This window comes from Sturnira hondurensis, unplaced genomic scaffold, assembly GCF_014824575.4.
Source record: "Sturnira hondurensis isolate 20B ecotype Veracruz unplaced genomic scaffold, ASM1482457v3 Scaffold0001304, whole genome shotgun sequence".
Classification (NCBI taxonomy): domain Eukaryota; kingdom Metazoa; phylum Chordata; class Mammalia; order Chiroptera; family Phyllostomidae; genus Sturnira; species Sturnira hondurensis.
Genome location: NW_028073935.1, coordinates 3,704,505 through 3,732,111, shown reverse-complemented (window position 1 = coordinate 3,732,111; position 27,607 = coordinate 3,704,505). Strand labels below are relative to the sequence as shown.

At 37.2% G+C, this 27,607-nt stretch overlaps 1 protein-coding gene across 5 annotated transcripts in view; it reads right to left on the bottom strand.

The window, feature by feature from the left end:
* UGGT1 (UDP-glucose glycoprotein glucosyltransferase 1) overlaps positions 1–27,607 on the bottom strand; it is a 212,574-nt gene that overhangs the window by 142,794 nt on the left and 42,173 nt on the right. For all 5 annotated transcript variants that reach the window (XM_037070140.1, XM_037070157.1, XM_037070149.1 and 2 more), the window contains 7 exons: positions 27,270–27,382; positions 23,082–23,256; positions 16,932–17,028; positions 15,191–15,269; positions 12,449–12,549; positions 4,031–4,130; positions 2,804–2,864 (listed from right to left, as the gene is read on the bottom strand). In XM_037070140.1, coding sequence (XP_036926035.1) covers positions 2,804–2,864; positions 4,031–4,130; positions 12,449–12,549; positions 15,191–15,269; positions 16,932–17,028; positions 23,082–23,256; positions 27,270–27,382 — 726 coding nt within the window. The remainder of the gene's footprint in view (positions 1–2,803; positions 2,865–4,030; positions 4,131–12,448; positions 12,550–15,190; positions 15,270–16,931; positions 17,029–23,081; positions 23,257–27,269; positions 27,383–27,607) is intronic.

Below are 27,607 nucleotides of genomic sequence, written 5' to 3'. Positions count from 1 at the left end.
AACTCTCAACAAAGTGGGAATACACCTAAAAATAATTAGGCCATTTACGACAAACTTCACTGCCAGCATCATACTCAATGGGCTAAAAATACAAGAGCTTCCCTTAAGATTGGGTACATGACAGGGATATCTGTTTTCACTTCTCATTAAACACACGACTAGAAGCCCTAGCCAGGCAAGAACAAGAAATAAAAGTCATCATAATTGGAAAGGAAAAAGTAAAACTGTCTCTATTTGCAGATGACATGATACTGTATATACAGAGCTCCAAAGATTCCACCAAAACACTGCTAGAATTTATAAATAAGTTCAGCAAAGTGGCAGGATACAAAATTAATATTCAGAAATCAACTGTTATTTTTATGCCAGTAACTAACTGAAAGGGAAATTAAGAAAACAATTTCATTCACAATTGCTTCAAAAAGAAATAAAATACCTAGGAATAAACCTACCCAAAGATGCAAAAGACCTATACTCAGAAAATTATAAGACACTGAAGCAAGAAAGTAAAGAAGAGACAAATAAGTGGAAGGAAATACTGTGTTCATGGATAGAAAGAATTAACATCATTAAAATGTGCATACTACCCAAAGCAATATATAGATTCAACACAATTCCTATTAAGATTTCAATTACATCTTTCATAGAACTAGAACAAATATTCCAAAAATTTATATGGAATGAAAAAAACACCCTTAATAGTAAAAGTGATCTAGAAAAAGAAGAACAAAGTTGGAAGAATGATGCTGCCTAATGTCAAACTATACTATGAGGCCATAGTAATCAAAACAGCACAGTACTGGCATAAAAACAGACACATAGATCACTGGAACAGAATAAAGACCCCCAAAATAAACCCACACCTTTACAGTCAATTAATATTCAGCAGAGGAAGCAAGCACTTACAATGGGCTAAAAATATTTGATTCAATACACAGGTATTGGGAAAACTGGACAGATTACATGCAGAAAAATGAAACTAGACTACCTTCTTACACCGTACACAAAAATAAATTCAAAATGGATTAGAGACTTAAATATTAGACCCAAACCCATAAAAATCCTAGAAGAAGACATAAGCAGCAAAATCTCAGACAGATCATACCAACATTTTATCAGATACATCTCCCCAGGCAAGGGAAACAAAAGAAAAAGTAAACAAATAGGACTATATCAAAATAAAAAGTTTTTGCACAGCAAAGGAAATCATCAAAAAATAAAAAGACAACCCATGGAAAGGGATAACACATTCACTGATACATCTAACAAGACATAATAGCCAAAATTCATAAAGAATTTACAAAACTCAATACCAAAAAAATGAACAACCCAATTAAAAATGGGCAGAGGACTTGAATACGTACTTCTCCAAAGAGGATATACAGATGGCCAATAGACATATGACAAGATGCTCAATGTCACTAATGATCACAGAAATGCAAATTAAACCTACAATTAGATATCACCTCACCCCTGTCAGAATGGCTATCATCAATAAATCAACGAACAAGTGCTGGTGGGGATGTGGAATAAGGGGAACCCTTTTGCACTGTTGGTGGGAATGCAGACTGGTACAGCTACAATGGATAGCAGTGTGGAGATACCTCAAAATAGTAAAGATGAATCTGCCTTTTAACCAGTCCTCCCACTTCTGGGAATATGTCCAAAGGAACACAAAATACTAACCCAAAAGAACATAAAGATCCAAATGTTCACTGCATCATTATTTACAACTGCCAAGATATAGTCCAAGTGTCCATCAGTAGATAAGTAGATAAAACAACTATGGAACATTTACACAATGGAATACTACTCAGCCATAACAAACAAGAAAATTTGACCTTTGTGACACTATGGATGAACATGGAGAACATTATAATAACTGAAGTAAACCGATCAGAGAAAGACAAATACCATTTGATGTCACTCATATGTGCCATCTAATCTACAAACTGAAACAACATGGAAAATAGAGACAGACTCATAGATGAAGAACAGGATGGCAGCTAAGAAGGGGGTGGGCAGGTTAAGGGGTGGAGGGATTAAGCAAAAAGAAAAAAGACCGATGGACAGGGACAAGAATTTGGTGATTGCAGGGGGAGGGGAGCAGGTGGTATAAAGGGACTAAAAGGTAATGAAAAAAAAACAATAATTTTTTTAAAAGAATGATTTGCTTTACCAAAATAGGAAAATAAACCAAAAACAAAGACCTAAAATTCAAGGCATCAGAGATCCAACAAAAGAGGCTAAAGAGAGGTCCCCAGGATACTTGCTATGCACTAGATATAGACAACCAGTCCATAAAGGAGAAGATCAAAACCTGATAAAATCAATACATAACAATAGAGGAAAAGTAAAGAGTTTGAGAAAGTGCCAACATGGAGTTGTCTTAGACATGCATGGGAGGTGGCAGTGACAGTTAAACCTCATCTTTATAATAGGAAGTCAATAAACAAGGTTTGAAGCTCAAAAATAAAGTACCATTTTAAGCAAGTCTGAAGAATCAGCTAAGTGTTGGGGAGCAGATGTTTCTGGGAAAAGGGATGCAAGATGTAGTAACATAGGCTAGGGGGAGCTATTTTTGTTAATAAACAGGTGGCACCATTGGGTGCTTTAAATTATATTCATATTCTACTTTGATCAAAAACTAAAAACATAAAAAAGATCAGAAAAACGAATAAAATAGCACCATCTTTGATCAAACAAGATTAAATCTACTAATGTCACTGACTTAACTCAGATTTACTCATCTTTAAAGATATAATACAAAATAGAAAGGCCACTATTTTCCATTGGTTATTACCTTCTGATTTTCTTCCACTTCGGTTCTAAGTTCTGAACTCACAGCAGTTTTTGTTATAGCTCTAAGGAAATAAAAACATCATCAGTGCTTGGGTTAATATTTGACATCAACGTCTTCAATTTCCCTATTTTTAAGTATGAAATAATGAATTTCATACTTAAATAAGTATGACTAATAAATTAATACTTAAATAAGTATGATTAATAAATTACAAAAACCCAATAAAAAACTTAAATTTTATAATTGATAAATATATTTCTACTCTCTGATGTGTATTTTCTTCATGATTATAAGATACAATACCAAGGAAAAGTAGTAGTAATGGAAGTACTTTAGTGCAAGTGCAGTTATTTCCATGATCTTAGGTAAATATATGTAACTCTATTCCTGTATATGATCTCTACAGCTCACAGGTTAGATGATAATGTTAAATAAATTAAGGCAACAGAGTGCTCATTTTATTTAAGAACTTGTGATGAAGATGGAATAAAGAAGAACACACTACATGATTTATATGTCCTGTGTGAGAAGTATTTTCAAGACTAATCAAATAAAGAAATTCTAAAAATTTGGCTTTTAAAACAATGTTGCCTTGCATTGGAGATGTAGAGGACAATTACACAATTGAAAGCAATACCAGAAAACTGTATTCAAAATCTTACTCTGTCATTATGAACAAGTCAGCCTCTATAAACCATTTTCTTTTTTTTCTTCTTTTTAAAAAAATTGTATTTATTTTAATTGTCATTCAAGTACAGTTTTCTGTCTTTTACTCCCATCCCAACTCATCCCCCTATAAACCATTTTCTTCATCAATTAAATAAGATTATATATATGAAACTCTTCAGAAAAAAAAACATTACCATCTATGTGAGACCATAGAATGGTTATGCCCAATATGTCAGATTTTGTTAACCCATCTAATCCAGAAATGCAGGTATTGTTATTTCCATTTCACTGCTTAGGAAAGCATTTATTTACAAAGTTCATACAACTAGGAAGTGTGGTGCCAGGTATACAATCAATATGGGTCTCATCAACTACACAATGCAAAATCTTACCACCTTCTCAAGAGAGTACCATTAGCAGTATGGTGTTAGTAGTAAGAAAACTTTCCTTTTTTAAGCACTTGTGTATTTTAATTGCTTCACTTTGGATACAAATGTGAAGCTAATTAGGAATATTTTCAGGAGATGAATGCCTCAAAACCTTATTTTTCTATATTACCTGGCTTTGGTAGGAAAATTTTGACTAAGATCCTTCATAACCACCAAAGCTAATTCAGTAGGAGCAGCCAATATTCGGGCAGCAGTCTGGAAACTTAGATCTGTAACAATGTCAAATACAATATAAAGTATATTAATATAACACAATAAGAAATAGGAAAAAACACATTTATCTCCCATTATTTTCTTGGTAACTAAGAATGCCTTAGAATGAAACCTTTCCAAAGAGTGACCATCATATAATTTCAGGTTTTATTGACTTCCTCGGACCCTATGGTGCTTATTATAACCATTTTTGATCCATCTGCATAAAACAACAGGGCACATATGAAAACATTTAGCACAGAATAAATCCATCTCAAATTCTTTTCCTTCTGAATTTACAACAAACCTCAAAGTATAAACAAAGTCTTTAGTAAAGTATCTTGAGAAAAAATACTTGATAAATGGTTATTTGTACAAGAAATGCAGCCCTGGCTGGCATGGCTCAGTGGATTGAGCATGGGCCTGCAAACCACATGATCGAGGTTCGATTTCCAGTCAGGGCACGTGCCTGGGTTGCAGGCCAGTTCCCAGCAGGGGACACACCAGAGGCAACCATACATTGATGTTTCTCTCTCTCTCTCCTTCCCTTCCCCTCTGAAGATAAATAAATAAAATCTTATAAAAAAAAAGAAAGAAAACTAAAATTAAAAAAAAGAAATGCAAACATTCTCCCATACTAACAGGACTCTGACATTTGATAGATATATTGTTTAGTAAATGTATAGAGATAAACAAAGAACAAGACAAATATGTTTGTATACTATAAGCTTATTCATTCAAAGGTCTGGCTCTCATTTACATGTATTACTTCTCCATTCTGTTATCTGTCTGTAAAAGGAGTTTTGTTTTATTTCTTAGTTAATTTTCTTATATTTTATACTAAACAGATGTCCCATTATTTCCCCCAACTCCCCCCTCCATCCAGCCCACCACCCTCATCCCTAGTCAATGTCCACACTGTTGTTCATGTCCATGGGTCCTTCATGAATGTTCGATGACTAATAACCTTTACCCTCTTTCAATCAGTCCCCACTTCCCCCTTCCCCTCTTACAGCTGTCCATCTATTCCATGATTCCATGCCTCTGGTTCCATTTTGCTCACTAGTTTATTTTCTTTATCAGATTCCTTTTGTGAGATCATGATATGTCTTTCATCTACTGACTTATTTCACTCAGCATAATAGTTTGCAGTTCCATCCATGCCGTAGCAAAATGCAGGAATTCCTTCTTTTTCTGCTGCATAGTATTTCATTGTGTAAATGTACCATGATTTTTTTTTTTAATCCACTCCTCTACTGATGGGCACTTGGGCTGTTTCCAAGTGCTTGGCTAATGTTCATAGCAGTGCTTAATTCTTTCATATTGGTGATTAGAATTCTCAGCATATAGTCCCACAGTGGGATTGCTGGATCAACAGGCAGTCCCATTTTTAATTTTTGAGGAAACTTCATACTGTTTTCCACAGTGGCTATACCAGTCTGCATTCCCACCAACAGTGCATAAGGGTTCCCTTTTCTCCACATCCTCGCCAGTTTTTGTTGTTTGTTGATTCATTAACAATAGCTATTTTACCAGGTGTGAGGTGATCTCTTTGTGGTTTTGATTTGCATCTCTTGGATTGCTAATGATGTTGAGCATCTTATTATATGTCTACGTGCCATTTCTATGTTCCCTTTGGAGAAGTATCTATTCAGGTTCTCTGCCCATTTATTAATTGGATTAATTGTCTTCCTGGTGTTGAGACATATGGGTTTGTTATATATTCTGGAGATTAAACCCTTGTCCAAAGTATCATCGGCAAATATGTTCTCAAATAGTTGGTTCCCTTTTTATTTTCATAATGGTTTATGAAATCAAAAAGCCATGCAAAAGCTTTTGATTTCAGGTATAACCATTTGTTTATTTATTCTTTTAGTTCCCTTGCCCTAGGAAATACATCAGCAAAAATACTGCTATGTGAGATATCTGAAATTATACTGCCTATGTTTTCCACTAGGATTTTTATGATATCCCAATTTATATTTAAGTTTTTTTATCCACTTTGAGTTTATTCTAGTGTGTGCTGTAAGTTGGTGGTCTAGTATCTTTCTTTTTTGGGGGGGCGGGGGGTATGTACTAGGTCCAATTCCCCCAATAGCATTTAATGATGAGACTAACCTCCACTGTATGCTCTTGCACCCTTTGTCAAATATTAATTGACTCTAAAGACATGAGTTTATTTCCATGCTCTCTATTCTGGTTCATTGATCTATGTGTCTCTTCCATTGATCTATGTGTCTGTTTTTATGCCAGTACTAGACTGTTTTGATTATAAGGGTCTCACAGTGTAGCTTGGTATCAGGAATTGTGATCTCGCCAACTTTGTTCTTCTTTCTCAATACTGTTGAGGCTATATGGGGTCTTTTTTGGTTCCATATACATTTTAGAATATTTATTCTACATCTGTGAAATATGCCATTGGTATTTTACTAGGAATTCCACTGAATCTATAGATTGCTTTGGGCAGTATGTACATTTTAATGATGTTAATTCTTCCAATACATTAACATGGTCTATGCTTCCATTTATTAGTATCTTCCTCAACTTCTTGTTATTCAGTGTTCTATAGTTTTTAGAGTACAGATCTCTTAACACTTTGGTTAAATTTATTCCTAGGTACTTTATTCTGTTGTTGTTGCTATAGATCTTTTTCTTTCTCTGACTGTTCATTGCTGGCATACACAAAGAACATCAATTTCTGAATATTGACTTTGCATCCTGCTATTTTGCCAAATTGACTTATTAGGTCAAATAGTTTTTTGGTGGAACTTATAGGGTTTTCTATGTACACTATCTTGTTGCCTGCAAATAATGACAGTTTTACTTCTTCCTTTCCAATTTGGATGCTTTTTCTTTCTTCTTCTTGTGTGATCACTGTAGCCAGGACTTCCAGTACTACGCTGAATAAGAATGGTGAAAGTGGACACCCTTGTCTTGTTTCTGATCTTAAGACAAATGCTTTTACTTTTTGCCCATGAATCTGTTGTTGGCAGTAGTTTTTTCTATGACCTTTATTATGTTGAGGTACTCTGCCTCTATTCCCACCTTGCTGAGAGTTTTTATCATAAATGGGTGCTGGATTTTAACAAATATTTTTTCTGCATCTATAGATAAGATCATGTGGTTTTTGTCTTTCATTTTGTTTATGTGATGTATTACATTTATTGATTTGCAAATATTGTACCATCTTTACATTCCCAGGATAAATCACACTTGATCATGGCATACGATCTTTTTAAGGTATTGCTAGATCCACTTTGCTAGTATTTTGTTGAGGATTTTAGTGTCTATGTTCATCAGGTAGTTTTGGGATTAGGATAATATTGGCCTCACAAAAAGAGTTTGTCAGGATTCCCTCTTCTTCAAATTTTTGTAATGTTTTGAAAAGGATAGGTGTTAGTTCTTCTTTGAATGTTTGGTAAATTTTGCCTGTAAAGACATCTGGCCCAGGGTTTTTGCGTGCCAGGATTTTTTTGATGACTGCTTCAATTTCCCTAGTTGTTAAAGGTCTATTCGGGTTTTCTACTTCTTCCCGATTCTGTCTGTAAGACTGTATGCTTCTAGAATTTCCCCATTTCACCTAGGCTTTTCAATTTCTTAGCATATAGTTGTTCTTACTAATTTCTTACAATCCTTTGTATTTCTGTGGTATCATTTGCTACTTCTCTTTCATTTCTGATTTTATTTGGGTCTTCTTTTTTTTCTTGATGAGTCTGGTAAGGGATTATCATTTTTGTTTATCTTTTCAAAGAACCAGGTCCTGGATTCATTGATCCTTTGAAATGTTTTTTTAGTCTCTATGTCATTTAATTCTGCTCTGATCTTCATAATTTCCTTCCTTCTGCTAACTCTGAGCTTTGTTGGTCATTTTTCCTCTAATTCTTTTAGATATTAGGGTTCATCTTAATTGGGATTCTCTGTGCCTACTGAACCTGTGACTCTCTCCCTTACCAAATATGGATAATTCCTGTTATTATTCTTTTAATCATTTTTTAAAAATATATTTTGATTATGCCATTACAGTTGTCCCATTCCCCCTTTCACTCCACTCCACCCTGCACACCCCTCCCCCACCATTCCCAACCTTTCATTCATGTCCATGTGTCACAAGTTCTTTAGATTCTGCATTTCCCATACTATTCCTGCCCTCACCCCTATCTATTTTCTACCTACCTTCTATGCTACTTATTCTCTGCACCTTCTCCCCCCTTCTCCTCCTCCCACTCCCCTGTTGCTAACCCTCCATGTGTTCTTCATTTCTGTGGTTCTGCTCCTGATCTAGCTGTCCTCTTAACTTGCTTTTGTTTTAGGTGTGCTTGTTAAGAACTGTGAGTTTGCTGTCCTTTCATTGTTCATATTTTTTATCTTCTCTTTCTTAGATAAGTCCCTTTAACATTTTATATAATAAGGGCTTAGTGATGATGAACTCCTTGAGCTTGACCCTATCTGAGAAGCACTTTACCTGCCCTTCCATTCTAAATGAAAGCTTTGCTGGACAGAGCAATCTTGGATGTAGGTCTTTGGATTTCATGACTTGGTATACTTCTTTCCAGCCCCTTCTTGCCTGTAAGGTCTCTTTTGAGAAATCCGCTGACAGTCTGATGGGTACTCCTTTGTAGGTGACTGTCCCCTTATCCCTTGCTGCTTCTAGGATTCTCTCCTTCATTTTGGTCTTGGCTAATGTAATTATGATGTGCCTTGGTGTGTTCCTTCTTGGGTCCAACTTCTTTGGCACTCTCTGAGCTTCCTGGATTTCTTGGAAGTCTATTTCCTTTGCCAGATTGGGGAAGTTCTCCTTTCTTATTTGTTCAAATAAGTTTTCCACTCGTGGCTGTTCCTCTTCCACTTCCGGTGCCCCTATAATTCGGATGTTGGAACATTTGGAGATGTCCTGGGGGTTCCTAAGCCTCTCCTCCTTTTTTTGAATTCTTGTTTCTTCCTTCTTTTCTGTTTGGTTGTTTCTTTCTTCCTTCTAGTCCACTCCATTGATCTGAGTCCCAGTTTCCTTTCCATCACTATTGGTTTCCTGTGCACTTCCCTTCATTTCAATCAGTTTAGCCTCCATATGTTCCTCTAACTTGTGGCTAAAATCAACCAATTCTGTGAGCATCCTGATCACCAGTATTTTGAACTGTGCATCTGAAAGGTTGGCTATTTCTTGGTCACTTAGAATTATAGGCTCTGGGGCTTTGAGCTGTTCTTGAGTCATAATGTTTGGTCTGTTTGCACCTGTTATGTATGAGGGGTGGAGCCTTAGGTGTTCACCAGGGCTGGAAGACCTAGTCTTTGGGTTGTGACACTGTATGTGGGGGCGGGGTCAGAGAGGGGGAAAAAATGGCACTTTGCTCTACTCGGCTCTCTCTCAGATTTCTGTCCCCTCTGCGGCTTCCCACAAGCAAATTGGGCCGCTCTGGTGCCAGTTCCAGGGTGTGTGGGCCCTTGTACTCTCCAGGACCCTGTGGGTCTCTCCAACAAACTCTCTGTGAGCCTGGAAGCCTCTCCTGGCACCTTGACCCCAAGGAAGTCTTTCCAGTTGGTGCTTTCAGGCTCTAATTCCCATTGCTGGGGCCCTAGCCTGAGCGGTCTGTCTCACTGTTTGCTCCTTCGCTTGGTTTATCTGCATGCAAATGTGTGACCACCATCAGCCAGACTCCCTGCACCCTCATTGGGTCTGCCCATCTGGAATCCACCAACCGCCTGCACCTCTGCCTCCTCCTCCGCTCCTGAGTCAGTAGGACCAAACAGTCTTTCCAGCCCGACCCTACTCTGCTGCTGCCTCCACCCCTCTTACCTGTCTCACTGAGTGGTTCGTTGTTGTCAGACTTCCGTATAGTTCAATTTTCACTGTTTTGGCTGCATTTTTGTTTCTAAAACTTTGCTGTCTTTAAGTTTGGTTGTGGAAGGAGGCACAGTGTTTCCACCCACGCCTCCATCTTGGCCGGAAGTGGTGTTATTATTTCTTTAAACAAGTTTTCTATCCCTTGTTCCCTTTGTTCTCCTTGTATCTGTATGGTGTGATATTATATTTCATGGTGCCCCAATGCCCCCTTAAACTATCCTCATTCTTCTTGAGGTTTTTTTCATTTTGTTGTTCTGACTGGGTGTTTTTTCCCCTACCTTGTCTTCCAACTTGCCAGTTCAATACTCTGCTTCATCTAGCCTGCTTTTAATTCCTTCTAGTGTATTCTTCATTTCAGGTATCATATTCTTTATTTCCAAATGGTTCTTATTCTAGGTTTCTATGTCCTTTCTCCCCATTTTAGTTTTTGTCTGTTTGTGTTTGTTTCTATGTATCAGATTGGTCTGCTTTGACTCTCTGTCTTGTAGAGTGGCCTTATATGTTAGGAGTCCCACTGTTGGGACCCAGTGGTGCAGACTCCTTGATCTCCTAATCTGGATACTCAAGGAATGTCTTTTGTGTGTGGGTTATGTGGACTCTCCTGCCATATTTGAGCCCTGACTGTTACTGTATCATTTGTTCATTGGGAACTCCCTTCTAGCTGGCTCACTGAGAGGCTCAAGCCCTACCGCATTTTGTATGCTGCTGTATAGGTGCTGGCAGATCAAAGTAAAACAGCACAAAGACACCACCAAAACATGCAAGAGCTTCCCTGAACCACAACAGTAATATCAGGGACCAGAGAGCAAAGAATAAAAGCAGGAAGAGAAACAGAATAGTACATAAAGGGAGAAAGGAAAAAGAATATGAAAAAAACGAGAGAAAGAAAAGTAATTTTGAGAGGAGACAGGATAAGAAAATACTAATTAATGAATTGAAAGAGGAAAACAGGGAAAAGGAACACAGAGAAAGTAACATAAATAATAAAAGTAGAGAGGAACAGGACAATGGAGTCATGAAAGCTAAGAGTAAAATAAGAGACAGGAAAGAAAAAATAGAGAGCAAAAATAAAAGAAAGAGAAAAATAAATACAAAAATAATAAGAAGGCTCTGAAAAGGAAAAATAGCAAAAATAATGAAAAAGAACCAAGTGGATTGGTCTCAGCAGAGTTTGGTGCTCATTTTCTCATTTTTCCCTTTCAATGCCAATCTAATGTCTGAGTCTAATGTGAGCCAACATTACATGCTCTCCACATATGGCCCTTGGCAGCCTTTCAAAAGCTGCAAGCCATCCGGTTTTGTGGCTGTTCCCAGGATGGGCCGACTTGCTCTACAAAGCTGTTTTGTATCAGCATTAGGCCCCAGGGTATATCAGTAAACGTCCCAAGTCACCTCAGGACCTGCCTCAGCCATGACAGAGCTTCTATGTGTCAGTTGCATCCATAGTCAGAGTACCCAGAGGAGGCAACTGATGGATATTTCTCTCTCACACCGACGATTCTCTCTCTCTCTCTCTCTCTGTCTTACAAACATACAAATCAATAGAATATATCCTATATGCATCCTCTTTTCAAGTCTCATAGCAACCTGATGGGATGGGGGAAGAGGACAAGAGCCCAGCAGGAAAACTATAATAACATGGGATGAGGGTGTAGCACCTGCACCATTCCTTCAGGTGAGTTTCAGACTCAGGCTCCTACTGCTGCACTCCCAGGAAGGCCTCCACACCCAATGCCACCCTTGCCTCTCTGCCTCAACACTCCTGGCTCCTCAACTATTCCACAGCCTCCTCAGTCGGACTCTGTCCAACTCCTAGTTCCAGCAGTGCCCAGGACTGAGGAGGCAACGGCTCCCTCCCCAGCAAATATTGCAGTCCCCCAACCCTGGCTCCCCAGCAAATACTGTAGTCCCTAGATCCTGGCTCCCAAGAGGGCCCATGGCCCAGTTTGGCACAAAGGGCACAGTGGCAAGGCTAGTCACTAAGGTGCAGCCACTCCTTTGGCTTCTTTCTGAGGATTTTTAAAATTTCACAACAAGGCACGAGCTCCAAACCTGTTGCACTCAGAACCACCAGCCAGGCATGGTGGTGGCAGCTCCTCCAGGATAGCCCAGACCACCTACCTGCCCCTGAGTGCTCACATACATGGATAGACACTTGCACACTACAAATGCATGCACACACCAGCACACATGCTCACTCACACATGCTCTCACACACACTCAAATGGTTTTTCAAGTTGATTGCTCTGCAGTTTAACTGCAATTCCAATCCAGTGCTGGGAGCAAGTAGACCGAGTTTACAGCTACTCTGTGGCTATCTTGGATCCCCAGGATGGACTTCTTTTCTGATTAATCAGAATTAGTCACTATCTTTAAAATCTGTGATAACTTTTGAATCATGTGAATCAATACAATCACATTCAAATTCTACCTTTTTGTAATACCACAAAATTTAGTCAAAAAGTAGGTCAGTGATTACATTTTTATTTTTATTACCTTGCAATTGCCAAACTTTTAAAGGTGCCATTTCATTCGTGCTCTCCACAAGATGTTTTCGAAGTTCTTTCAACTGTCCCTTCAGGTCAGGATGCAGGTCTCTGTAAGAAACATAAAATCAGTCCTTTACATGTATCTTTTCTTTCTCAAAGCCACTCAGAAGTTGACTCCAATTTTATCTTCATGATTTTCCTGTCTTACCATTAGGAAAATTCCTACAATATAGGGAAAAATTAAAGTATAATTATTTTTCTTAAAAAGTAAGTTGATATAGAAAAGTGTAAGTTAATTTTAAAAACCCTAAAATTTACTAAAGAAATCATATATCAGTACAACAGTGATTCTCTAGGTTCTAGGAGGGAGAGGCGTAGAAGTGAGAGTAGGGAACAAAGGGAACCTCTTCTCTGCCTGTAGTGTTTCACTTGCAATGTTCCTTCCTTCCTTCCTTTCTTTTTTTAAGTAAATGCACACATAGATTGGGGGAAAAAACCTTCATAAATAGTTCTTTGATACAGAAAAGCAAGTATGATAGCAACAATCAATTTTGGGTGCTAAGTACAGTCCATGGGTATGTTATATGAGGGGGACACTAAAAACCCAGAACTTATTTTTTATAAAATATGGTACATTTATTCTTACATGTTTAAACTTCAGTCACCTTCAAACTACTCTCTGTTTCATGCAATATACCTATCAAGACATTTTTTCCACTCCTCAAAACAGTTTTTAAATTTCTCAATTTTAATGCCTTTTAGTGCTTCTTCCACTTTTTGTTTCACCTCTTCCACATCAACAAAACATTTCCCTTTGGGGACTTTTTTTCATCCAAGGAAACAGACAATAAAGTTGCTCAGGGTGAGATGTGAATAGGGAAGGTGGTGCACAGGGGTCATGCTGTTTTTGGTCAAAATTGGTCAAAATGCTGTTTTTGGTCATGCTGTTTTCGGTGTGGGTAAGTGCACTCTGAAGTCACCCACATAAAATGGGCAAATGTACTGAGTGTTCAAAAAAAATTCACTGAAGCCAAACGCAGCCTTGCACAACAACGCCAGCTGGTACACTAATACAGAAGGGTTCCTAGAACACACGCCTAGCAGGGAAAGCTTGTACCACAAAGGGCTTACCCTCCAGAGGACAATTCCTGTTTTGGGGGGGGGTGTCCTCTTGTATTATTTTCCATCCTTTTCTGAGTATTTATAATTTCTCAAAATAAAATTGGCTCTATATAACCACTGGTTCTCAAATGAATTTCTTTCCACTACATGCTCATAAATCCTTTGGTCACATGAATACAATTCAAGCTAACCAAGACTGTTTTGTTTAGTCTCATCTTGAAATATAGTATACTCTTTAAAGCTAGTATAACAGAAGTTGTAAGAAGAAGAGATAAATCATTTAGACAGAGACAGATGGCTGGTAGAATCATTCTATTCTTTTAAATGCTAGAATCTCAAAATTTTGTTTTATATATTTTTAATTTTTCAACCTCAATTTACATTCAGCACTATTGTTCACCAGTTTCAGTTGTACAGCATCAAAATTTCTTAAATACAACATGGAGAAAGTATAATATTTACTCAGGTCCTTTACCAACCAACAAATCCACTTCCAATCAGTCACTACAAACTCTTCTTCATGAAAAAAATATCAAAAAATGGTCCAATTACTTTAGGTAGCTAAATAACTATTCCGAATGTACAAAAAGGATAAATGTCTTCAATATCCTACATACTACCTTATGCTATAAATACAAGAGATCATAATGCTATCCAAAAATCAAACTTAAACACATGAGTATTTAAAGGAATTCTGGAATCCTGAGGCCAAAAAAAAAAAAGGAATCTGTTCACATACTGCTGAAGCCAAATCTGATGTTAAGCAAAAAGAAATGTACATATGCACATGAGGAACACAACATTTAACATGAACTAAGTCATCTCTGTTAAAATGTCAGTCTGGTTAAGGCATTTCACTCAGCCAAACATTAAAGCAAGTATATGAGGCTCAGACTACACATATTATTTCTAAACGATCCCTTCCTTAAAAAAAAAAAAAGCACACTGTAGATGTCTTAATACTTTCAGACAAAGCAGAATTCAGGGTTCTGAACCATTATCAAGTCATATCAAAAGTAACTGCAACTTTTAAAAGAAGAGCTAAGAAGACTTCAACTGTAAAATCCCATGCTACTTTTTGTGAAATAGTTATAAAATTTTCTTCAAAAAAAACCATTTTTTATATTTTTTCATATAGAGTAAACACTAATAAAAGGTATAAAGTCTATATATTCTGCTATACCTCTTTTGCCTTTTTTTCAGACTGTATTTAGCATGAGTAAATAAATGAAGCTATGATTGAAGACAGAGGCTATGACTTCTCTAACTTAAAATACATTTGATCTTCTCAGGAAAACACTTGACTGAAGCAGTTAGCTTTCTCCTTATTATGAGTCAAAAAAATGGCTTGTATTTTTTGTGCCATCAATTGCAAAGCCCAGAAAAGAAAATCAACTTAAGCCATGAACAGGTAGTCACTGTATCATTTAAAAATATGTGCTCAAAATGACTGGAGATCATAAACTGTCCTATAATTAAGTGGTTATTTCTTCATATCAGATGATACATATGAAATATTGTTGGGAGCTCTGTAACTTAAACAGCAATGAAAAAGATGATGTTCATAGTATGAGGAAGCCTGGAAGTTTAAATACAGTAAGACCATTTCTGAAAGGTATATACATACCTTAATTTTCCAAACAGAAATCCTTGAACTTCATCAATAGGATCATTTTCACCTATCACTGTGGTGTTCACTTCAGTACCTGTAAAAGCACAACAAACACATGTCTAATCACTCAAATTAGAAATAAAAACATTATTAATTTCACAAGTCTGAGTACTATTTTTTAAAAAATTAGAAACATATGAAATTATGATATCATTTAAAAGGCTGAATACCTTCCCTGGCTGCTATGGCTCAATGGATAAAGTGCTAGCCTGCAAACCAGGGAGTCACTGGTTCAATTCCCAGTCAGAGCACATCCCTGGGTTTTGGGGGGGAGATCCCCAATTGGGGACATGCAAAAGGTAACAACACATTGATGTTTCTCTCCCTCTCTTTCTCCTTCCCTTCCCCTCTTTCTAAAACTAAATGAATAAAATAAAATATATTTTTTTAAATGCTGAATACCTAATTTTGTAATGGTAATAAACAGAGAGAATAAATGTGTTTATAATACACCTGATGTTCCTGAATAAAGAATACATTTCCCCCCATAATCTTTGGAAAAGATTTTAATAACATGTTAATCTTATTAAACATATAAGATGTGAAAAATAACATGTTATTTGAAAAATAACATGTTAAAACTTTCAAAGATAATACCTTTAATATTATGAACAATGAATTTTTCAACATCAAAATTCTAAAGAATGTGTACCTAGACAACTTAACCCTAAAAAGAATTATTGAGTACTATAATGCATTACTAGGCTATCTTCCATGTACCCAAGCCAATCCTTTTTATCATTAAAATGAGCTCAAAAGAAATATAAAAGACTGTACATAAAAGCTGTGGTTGAAATAATAAATTTTCAACCTTAGAGTATGATAACAAATATCTATAGAAAACTCTTCCCAGTATAGAAAATAATAAAAAGTATTAAATTGTTCATTAATTATAGGATAGTTTAAGATTTCATGTTGGGACACAATGGCTATCTGTGAACAACATATCATCGACAACAATAGCTACTTAATTTATTAAACATTTTTGTGCAAAAAACTGTGCTAATTTCTTTACCTATACATTTATTTTCTCCTCAAAAATAATTCAGAGATTTTATTTATTTAATTTTTCGAGAGTGGAAGGAGGGGGAAAGAGAGGGAGAGAAATATCAATGTGTGGTTGCTTCCCATGTGCCTTATACTAGGGACCAGGCCAAAAACTCGGGCATGTGCCCCAGGCCGGGAATCAAACCGGCACTCTTCTGATTCACAGGCCACCACTCAATGACTGAGTTGCATCACCAGGGCTCCTCACAAATACTTTAAAAGGCATATATCATTATCTGTACTCTACACAGAAAAATATTAGGACATAGAAAATTTGCTTAACGTCACCAACTCAGATGTAACAAAACAAGTATTCAAACACAAGCTCATCAGATTCCTAAATCAATTCTTTTTTTTAAATTGCCCTATCTGGTGTAAATAGAGCCTGGGCCGGAGAACCAAAGGGTCACCTATTCAATTTCCAGCCAGGGCACATGCCTGGGTTACAGGCCAGGTCCCCAGTAGGAGATGCATGAGAGGCAACCACACATTGATTTTTCTCTCCCATTCTTTCTCCCTCCTTTCCCTACTCTCTAAAAATAAATAAAATCTTTTTTAAAAATCTATTTGATTTTTTTAAGGAAACAAGTTCCCCTTTAACTCAATTTTTTTTTTAAAAAACCCACTTTGGTCTAATTTACAAATTCACCTTTCACCTGAGTATCATCCTTGGCCTTGTACTCAGTGCTCTTAATGGCCAGCTCCACACCATAGCCAGAGATATAAACAGGTTCTTTGCTGGGATTCTGCAAACAGAACAAGTATTGAAACATTACTACTGAGCTCTTTACATGTCATATTGTACAGAACATGACCATGTTAATGTCTTGTATCCAACACCTAGGATTTTTTAAGTGTTATTTTAACTGTTGTTCTATTACAGTTGTCCCAACTTACCCCATGGCTCTCCTCTACTCCACCCAACACCACTCCCAGTCAATACCCACCCTGTTGTCTACATCCAGGGGTCATTTATACTTGTTCTTTTTTAAAAAATATATTTTATTGATTAAATCATTACAGTTGTTCTATTCTCCCCCTTCATTCCCCTCCACCCTGCACACCCCCTCCCCCACCATTCCCCCCTTTTAGTTTATGACCACGTGTCTCAACTTCTTTAGATTCTATATTTTTCCAACTATTCTTGCCCTCCCCCCTATCTATTTTCTACCTACTGTCTATGCTATTTTCTGCACCTTCTCCCCCCTTCTCCTTCTCCTACTCCCCTGTTACTAACCCTCCATGTGTTCTTCATTTCTATGGTTCTACTCCTGATCTAGCTGTCCTCTTGGTTTGCTTTTGTTTTGGGTGTGGTTGTTAACAACTGTGAGTTTGCTGTCCTTTCACTGTTCATATTTTTTGTCTTCTTTTTCTTAGGTAAGTCCCTTTAACATTTCATATAATAAGGGCTTGGTGAGGATGAACTCCTTGAACTTGACCTTATCTGAGAAGCACTTTATCTACCCTTCCACTCTAAATGAAAGCTTTGCTGGATAGAGCAATCTTGGCTGTAGGTCTTTGGATTTCATGACTTGGAATACTTCTTTCCAGCCCCTTCTTGCCTGTAAGGTAAAGGCCCTTCCCCATCTTTTTTTTTCAGATTTTTTAATTGTTGTTCAATTACTCTTGTCCCCATTTTCCCCCATTACTCAACCCTACCTTCAACATTACATATTCCCTGTTGCTGTATCTTTATCCATGGGTCCTTTACACGTTCCTGGACAACCCTTCCTCTTCTTTCCGCTGTTATCTCCACAGACACACTGGTTACAGTTAGTTTGTTCTTTATTTCCATGTCTCTAGTTATATTTTGCTCAATTGTTTTATTGATTAGGTTTCATTTAAAGGTAAGATCATAGGATATTTATCTTTTGCCATCTGGCTTATTTCACTTAACACAATACCCTCCAGTTCCATCCATGCTGTCAGAAAAGGTAGGAAGTTCCTTCTTTCTTTCTTCAGTGTAGTACTCCATTGTGTGTTTACACAATTGAATACAACACCTAGAATTATGCACTCAAAGTACACTTAAAATTCCACGGGAATCCTACCCTCCTTTACATTTTATATACACATGTATGAGAATGGGAATTCCAAGTTAGAAGCAAAACTAGGTGAAGGGTCCTGGCCAAGTGGCTCAGCTGGTTAGGGTCTCCTCCCATGCACCAAAGGGTTGTGGATTTGATTCCTGGTCAGGGTGTGAATGTGAGGCAACTTATTAATGTCTCTCTCTCTCTCTCTCTCTCTCTCTCTCTCTCTCTCTCTCTCTCCCTCCCCCCCCCACCCCTTTCCTATCTCTCTAAAATCAATAATCATATCCTTGGGTTGAGGATTAAATCTCAATAATAATAATAATACTAAAAACAGATGAATGGAAATAGCTAAAAGAGCAAAAGTAACCAAACCATGTAACAAAATGGAGAAACAGAAAAAGAGTTCCAGAACCTACATAGCAGTGTTGAAAATTAGTGCAGTTTCAAACCCAGAAGTGCTTTGTTGGGACCATGGGTGTAAATTACGTGCGTGTTTATATTTTCTACCAAATTCAAATGTGTTACATCAGGGTTTGAGCTGATCAAATGTCACAGGCTTATCACCACCCTGAATGAGGGTGGCCCTATAGACATTTTAATCTTTGATAACAGAAACAGAGTCTGTGTATAGAGAAAAGGAAAGCAGTTGTCAAAAATTACATATTAATAAATTGTTTCCTGCTCATACAAGTTCTTATCCAAAATTTTTATTTTACTTGCATGAACTTAACACCCAACATTTATCTAGCTCATTAGGACACAGAACTTTCAGGCTAAAAATCTTTAAATACAAAAAATTTAAATGCTAAATGTTATACAAGATTATAAAAGCTTCATTTTCAATGAATTCTGCCTGATTTTACCTTTAGAAATCCTTTCCTTTCTATCTTACAAAAAGAAATAAGAAAAAAAATAAAGGTTTGGAACAGAATTAAACAATCAGTTACATATTATGTAACTATATTAAATCTGGACCAAATTTTTTCCTCACTAAAGGAAATGTTTATCAAATTTTTTGTTTTCATTTTTATTTTTCTACTGTTGTTCAGCTGCAGTTGTCCTGCATTTTCTCCATTACCCTCCCCTATCCCATCCTCCCCACTCTCACAGTCAATTCCCCATGGACAATTCATTGTCCATGCCCATTAGTCCTATTCACGTTCCTTTGTTTTGCCCTTCCCGTTCCTTCACCCATTATCCCCCTCATTCCCCAACACTGGTCACTGTCAGTTTGTTCTTTATTTCCAAGCCTCTGGTTCTATATTAGACTCCACTTAAAGGTAAGATCATATGGTCTTTGTCTTTCAATGCCTGGCTTATTTCACTTAGCATATGCTCTCCAGTTCCATTCATGCCGTTGTGAAGGGTAGGATTTTCTTCTTTCTTACCGCTGCGTAGTATTCCATTGTGTAAATGTAGCACAGTTTTTTGATCCATTCATTTACTGATGGGCACTTAGGCTGTTTCCGGCACTTAGCTATTATAAATAACATAAGGGTGCATAGATTCTTTCAAATTTGTGATTCAGGATTCTTAGTGTATAATCCCAACAGTAGAAGTGCCAGGTCAAAAGGCAATTACATCTTTAATTTTTGGAGGAAATTCCATACTGTTTTCCACAGTGGCTGCACCAATCTACATTCCCACCAACAGTGTAAGAGGGTTCTCTGTTCTCTACAATCTCACCAGCACTTCTTTGCTGATTTATTTGATGGCCATTCTGACTGGTGTGAAGTGGTATCTCACTGTGGTTTAAATCTGCATTTTCTAAAGGCTAGTGATGTTGAGCATTTTTTCATGTGTCTAGGGGACCTCTGTATATCCTCCTTGGAGAAGTGTCTGTTCAAGTCCTTTACCCATTTTTTAATTGGGTTGTTTGTCTTTGTAGTGTAGAGTCATGTGAGTTCTTTATATATTTTGGAGATCACACCCTTGTCTGAGAAATCACTAACAAATATGTTTTCCTGCACGGTTGGTTCCCTTTTCATCTTGTTGATGTTTTCTTTAGCCGTACAGCTTCAGCTTTTTAGCTTAATGTAGCACCATTTCTTTATTTTTTCCTTTATATCCCAAGTCCTGGGGCATGTATCAGAGAAAATGGTGCTGTGTGGAAAGTCTGCCTATGTTCTCCTCTAGGACTTTTATGAGGTCACAAATTTAAGTATTTAATTTTGGTGCATCATATACCTTGGTGATCTTGTTTCATTTTTTTTCCATGTACTTGTCCAGATCTCCGAACACCATTTATTGATGTGGGTCTCTTGTAAGCAGCATATATGTGGGTCATGTTTTCCAATCCATTCAGCTACCCTATGTCTTTTGATTGGAGCATTTAATCCATTTACATTTATGGTTAGTACTGATAGGTGCTTAGTCATTGGCATTATTCCCTTTCGTACCTGTGTTCCTCTGTCTCACTCTAAACATCATCTTCTTCAAGCAGTCCATTTAGCATTTCTTGCAACTCTAGTTTAGTGGAAGTGTAGTCTTTTAACCTCCTTTTGTCTGGGACCCTCCTTATTTGCCTTCGATTTTGAGAACCTTGCTGAGTAGAGCAGTCTTGCTTGCAGGCCTTTGCTTTTCATTCCTCAGTATATCTCTTGCCACTCCCTTCTGGCTTGTAGTGTTTTTGTTCAGAAATCAGCTGCTAGCCTTAAGAGACTTTCCTTGTATGTTACCATTTATTTCCTGCTTGCTTCATTTAAGATTCTCTCTGTCTTTAAAATTTTACATTTTCGCCCTGGCTGGTGTAGCTCAGTGGATTGAGTGCGGGCCTGCGAACCAGACGATCGCGGTTCGATTCCCAGTAAAGGCACATGCCTGGGTTGCAGGCCAGTTCCCCACAGGGGCCAATTGCCAGCAGGGGATGCACAAGAAGCAACCATACATTGATGTTTCTCTTCTTCTCTCCTTCCCTTCCCCTCTAAAGATAAATAAATACAACTTTTTTAAAAAATAAAATTTGACATTTTCATTATGATGTGTTATGGAATGAGCCTCTTCGGGTTCATCTTGATCGACACACTCTGCACTTCCTGAACTTGCATGGCTTTTCCCCTCTCCAGATTAGAGAATTTTTCTGTCATTACTTTTTCAAACAGGTTTTCTATCCCCTTGCTTGTTTTCTTCTCCTTCTGGTATCCCGATTATGTGAATGTTGTTACAATTCATATTGTCCTGCAGTTCGCTTAAGCTACCCTCATACTTTTTGAGTCGTTTTTTCCTGGTGTTGCTCTGCCTGGGTATTTCTTTCTACCTTGTCTTCCAGTTCGTTAATTCAGCCCTCTCCTTCATCCAGGCTGCTTGTAATTCCTTCTAGTGTATTTTTTATCAGATGCTGTATTCTTTGTTTCTTTCTGGATCTTGTTTATAGTTTCTATTTTTTTTCTTGCTGTTGCAGTTCCCACTCAATTCCTTGTAGTAGTCTGTGAGTTCCTTCAGCATCCCTGTCACCATTCTTTTGAATTCTATGTCTGTTAGATTGTTTGCCTTCAATTCATTAGCTCTTTTACTGGTGATTCTTCCATTCCTTTTGACTGAGGGTTCTTTCTTTATCTCCCCATTTTAAGTGAGTTTTTTTTTTGTTTCTGTGTCTCAGTGCTCTGCTTTGCCTGCCTATTTTCAGGAGGTGGACCTCTGTGGTACAAGTTCTGTGGGACTGAGTGGTGCAGTCTCTTTGAACTCCTTCTCTGGATGCTCTAGGGTTGCAATGAGACAAGGAGATCAAAGAGACTGTTTGTGTGAGCTCTCTTGTTGTACTTGAGCTTTATTTGTTTACAGCTTCTTTGTCAGTGCATTCTCTTCTCCAGTGGGCTTACTGGTAGTTACAACACCCACCTTGTCTTGTATGCTCTTGTATAGGTGTTGGTAAACGAAGCAATATTAGCAGACAATCAAACCTATGCCATCAAAAGAACCCCCCTATCACACCAGTGATCTCCATTGCAATCAAGCAAACATTATTAAAGGTGAAGAGAGATTACAAATATAATAAGATATGACAAAGGCAATATGAGATGACTACACAAGGGGGAAACATTATTGAGTGGAAAGAGAGAGGAGAATTGATAAGAGTAGGGATATAACTGAGGCAAAAAAAAGGAGAGAACAAAATTTAAAACAAGTAAAACATGGAAGGGTGATGGAAATAATCAGTAAGAAAATGAAAGATTATATTATGAGGTTGGAAGTAAAATTAAAAAGATATTGTACCAACAGGAAAAGAACCTCAAAAAAACCACAGCAGGGTCGATAGCAATGACAGCTTTAATCCCGGCCAAATTAAATATAATTTAAATGGTTCATTTTGAAATAAGATACAAACTGTATGAAACATTTTTAAACATTTTATTTATGTATTTTTAGAGAGGGGAAGGGAGGGAGAGAGAGAGGGAAATATCAACATGTGGTTGCCACCATTACCCCTCACTTGCGACCTGGCCCACAACCTATACATATGCTCTGACTGGGAATCAAACAGGTGACCCTTCGGTTTACAAGCTGGTTGGTGTTCAATTCACTGAGCTACACCAGCCAGGGCTATTAAATGCTTTTCAAGCATAATTGTTTCACATTTCTTCAGAATGGCAAGTAAAGTACCTCATATGTACAAATAACATTTTATGAAAAAGTACTTCACTTCTCAAGAAACTAGTTCAAATAATTCTAAACTAGCTCTATAAGAGAGACAAATTATTAGCTTATGTGTTATGAGCATGCTGGACAAAATGAAATTTAAGACAATCATAAAACAAATCAATACTTACAGATATATAATGCCTGAATACATAATTGAGTTTGCCTTCATTGCTTTTTGATATAAGCTGGCGGTGGAAATTATAAAATGCCTCATAACCGATCTCAGAGTAGAAAATCACCACTGGACTCTCAGGATTAGATGATGGGTATCTGTGATCGCCTTTAAACAATAAGGGTTTGGGTCTGAAAATGAATGCAGATGTTAATTAATAAGTGTTATCAATTCCTACAGAAGGGGGGAAAGCCAGAAAAAAAATATATATATATATCCAGATCTCATAGTACAAAACTTTAATAAATTATTCTACTGTATAGAATATAATTACCTTTTTATCTGAAAACATAGTACAAATGATGCAAAAAAAAGCAGAGGAATACTTCAAGCATATAACTTGCCATAACAGCATCTATCATCTTTACTACTTACTGTTATCTTCCTATTAGTAGATTTAACATTTATGTTTTCCTCATAAATTTTAAAATTTAACCCCCAAAACACTTCTCTAAGAACATCAAGATGTGAATAGATTTTAATACATAGACTTTATAACTTACCAATCTCTCTTAATGAGTTATACCTACATGTACTAAAGAAAAATTACTCCAGTAAAAACAAACCTATCTGTATAAATTTATAACCTTTGAAAGAAGTCTAAAATAATATAACCCAAACCATTAAAAATAGGTATCACCTCTCAGAAGATACACTGTCACTCTTCTCTTTATAAAATATGCATTATTATTATAGTAAATTAGACAATTTTCTTAATTAATCAAGTCTGTTGTCCCTAAAGGAGCACTTTATCACATAGTTACCTCAAGCATGATATGGCTAGAATGCACATTGGGTATTTTTGTTGTCACCTTGAGTAAGAAGCACTCACATCATTTGTTAAGCAGAGGACAAGTACAGGGCAGATAGTCTAACTAAAGAACCAGCCACAATGAAAACACCCTTAGCACTTCTGATACAACAGAACAACACCACAGAGAAAAATCATTGCTATCCTATTCATAAGGCCAGTAGACAGGGTACAAAGTGTAATGCCCTAGCCAGAGAGAAGGAGGTAGTTCTATTATATTGGGTTGTCCAAAAAGTGTGATTTTTTTTCTGTAAAATAAAAAACACATTTTATATTTTCACCAATAACTTTACTGATCTGGATATTTTGAGTATGTCAGCTATCTCCCATATGGTAGAATATTGATTGTCCTAATTAATGTCTCAATTTTATCGCTATAAACTTCAACTGACCTACCTGACCGTGGAGCATCATCCAGCAATAATCTACAGCATGAAATTTTGCAAACCACTTTTGACACATTCCATTTGTCACACTACTTACTCCACATACTGTACAAATCTTTTCTATTGCATTTCAGTTGTGTTTTTACCTTTCTTGAATGTGCCAAAAATACTGCATGTTTTCCACCATCTTCAATAAATGGTTCACAAAACTTCACCAATTTTGATGTTTTTTTTAATGCATGCTGATATAACAGTTGTCACAATACAATCTAACAAAACTCTTTTGTACGAAGTTAAAGACAACTAAGCATTACTAGAGCCTTCTTATTGAAAAAAACAAACAACTTTTTGGCCAACCCAGTATTTATCCACTAAAGTAAACAGATCCACTAGCAAAAAGCTAGCCTATTAATCACCAATTTAATATTCAAATTACCCTAAAATTATTATTTAAAAAGTTTTCTTTGTTTGAAACTAACACTATCCTGACAAATCATTATTATTAATATAATTACTTCAGGTACTGGCTTTAATACACAGAGTATTCCTTTTTTAAAATATACTTTATGACTATGCTACTACAGTTGTCCCATTTTCCCCCCTTTACACCCCTATGCCCTGCACATTCCCTCCCACCCCCATTTCCCCCCTTTTGTTCATATCCATGGGTCGTACATATAAGTTCTTCAGCTTCTACATTTCCTATACTATTATAAACCTACCCCTATTTTCTACCTACCATTTATGTTACCTATTTTCTATACTTTTTCCTCTACTCTCCCCCTCCCACTACCCCACTGATAATTTTCCACATGATCTCCACTTCCGTGATTCTGTTCCTGTTCTAGTTGTTTGCTTAGTTTGTTTTTGTGGTTTTTGTTGTTGTTGTTGTTGTAGGTTCGGTTGTTAACACCTGTGAGATTGTTTTCATTTTACTGTTCATAGTTTTGATCTTCTTTTTCTTAGATAAGTCCCTTTAACATTTCATATAATAAGAGTCTGGTAATGATGAACTCCTTTAATTTGACTTCACCAAAAGTGATTAAAGTGACTTTATCATTAAAGTGGAGATGATACTTTATGATCACTTTGATGATCACTTGATCATTAAAGTGCTGGGAAGCACTTTATCTGCCCTCCCATTCTAAATGATAGCTTTGCTGGATAGAGTAATCTTGAATGTAGGTTCTTGCCTCTCACGACTTCAAATACTTCTTTCCAGCACCTTCTTGCCTCCAAGGTTTCTTTTGAGAAATCAGCTGACAGTCTTATGAGCACTCCTTTGTAGGTAACTGTCTTCTTTTCTCCTGCTGCTTTTAAGATTCTCTCCTCATCTTTCATTTTGGGATATGTAATAATAATGTGCCTTGGTCTGTTCCTCCTTGGGCTCAACTTCTTTGAGATGCTCTGAGCTTCCTGGACTTCCTGAAAGTCTATTTCCTTTGCCAGATTGGGGAAGTTCTCTCTCATTAGTTTTTCAAATCAGTTTTCAATTTCTTGCTCTCCCTCTTCTCATTCTGGCACCCCTATGATTTGGGTTTTGGAACATTTAAAGATGTCTTAGAGATTCCTAAGCCTCTCTTCATTTTCTTGAATTCTTGTTTCTTCATTCTGTTCTGGTTCAATGTTTCTTCCTTCTGCTCTAAACCCTTGAATTGAGTAGTCCTGGTTTCCTTCCCATCACTGTTGCTTCCCTGTAGATTTTTCTTTATTTCACATAATGCAACCTTCATTGCTGCTTGGGTCTTTTTTATGCTGTTGAATTACCCAGTGAGTTCCTGGAGCATCCTGATAACCAGTGTTTTGAACTGTGCATCTGATAGTTTGGCTATTTCTTCATTGCTTAGTTGTATTTTTTCTAGAGCTCTGATATGCTCTTTCATTTCAGCCATTTTTTTTTTTTTTTTTTGGTCTGTGAAAGCCTGTTACATAGTAAGGGGCACAACCTTAGGTGTTTGCCAGGGCAGGGCAACCCTCACAGCTACACTGTGAGGTTGTATGTTGGGGAGGGGTCAGAGAGGGAACAGTGCTGCTTGCTCAGTTCTGCCAGTTTTCAGTCACTTCCTCCACTACCCACAATCAAATTGGGCCCTTCTGGTGCTGATTCCCAGTGGTTGGGTTTGTGTACATTCTAGGACCTGTGGGTCTCTCCAACGAACTGTCCTGTGAGGCTTGGAGTTTCTCCAGCTGCCACCTCAACCCCCAAAGGTGTTTTCAGTCAGAGGCTTTGAGGCTTTATTTCTCTGCAATGGAACCCTGGGTTGTGTGGTCTATCTCGCTCCCCAGTTGTTCCTCCTGGTTTATCTGCATGGGAATGTCCAGTGGAACTGTCCAGTCTGCAAGCCACTGCCTCACCCAACCTGCCAGCTGCCACCTTGCCCGCCTGGGTCCTCCAGCTGCTGCCTTGCTGTGAGTCCTCTCCACCCAGCTGCCCATCTCCACCCCTGCTACAGGTCTGGATGAATGTTTCTTCTTTAACTCCTTGGTTGTTGGACTTCCATACAGTTCAATTTTCTGTCAGTTCAGGTTGTTTTTTAGTTTTTAAATTTGTTGTTGTCCTTCTTTTCATTGTGTGAGGAGGCACAGTGTGTCTACCTATGCCTCCATCTTGGCCAGAAGTCTACACAGAGTATTCTTTACTCATCTGATGACAAAATCTATGTTATTTCTCAAATATAGTCATTAGCAAATAATAGTAACATTAAGTACTCTTATGTACATTTTAAAATAAGATGAGAATAGAAAGTTTAAGTAATATGCCTAAGTTCACAAAACATTTTAGGCAATGGAGGTGGAATTCAAATCTAGGAAGTCTAGGAAGTCTGGAACATACTCTATACTACTATACCTATAGGCTACAAAACCCATTAAAAATCAGAAAGTATACTTCATATAGAAGAAAGCCCAATAAACACATGATATTTATAGAGAGAAACACACAATCTACCTTTCAGGTGCTGTTAGTAGAAGAGTCTCAAGAGTATCAAAATCACAGGTCTTCCTTCCATGCACTGAAAAAAATGAATTACAGCCTTCTGGTGGAGGTTCATCAGTGGCTATCTGTCATTGAAGACAAGATTTTTTAAAAATAATTTCTAACCCTAACAAAATAGAGATATGAACATTCTAAGATGGTAATAAAATAACAAAACAACGTCAGTAAAAGAAAAATTATCACCTGCTGAACACCCATTATGTGACAGGAAGTAGGAGCTCTCCTTACATGATTTCATTTAGCTCCTCCAAATATCACCCTATGGGGAAGATGCTAATATCCCCAAAACA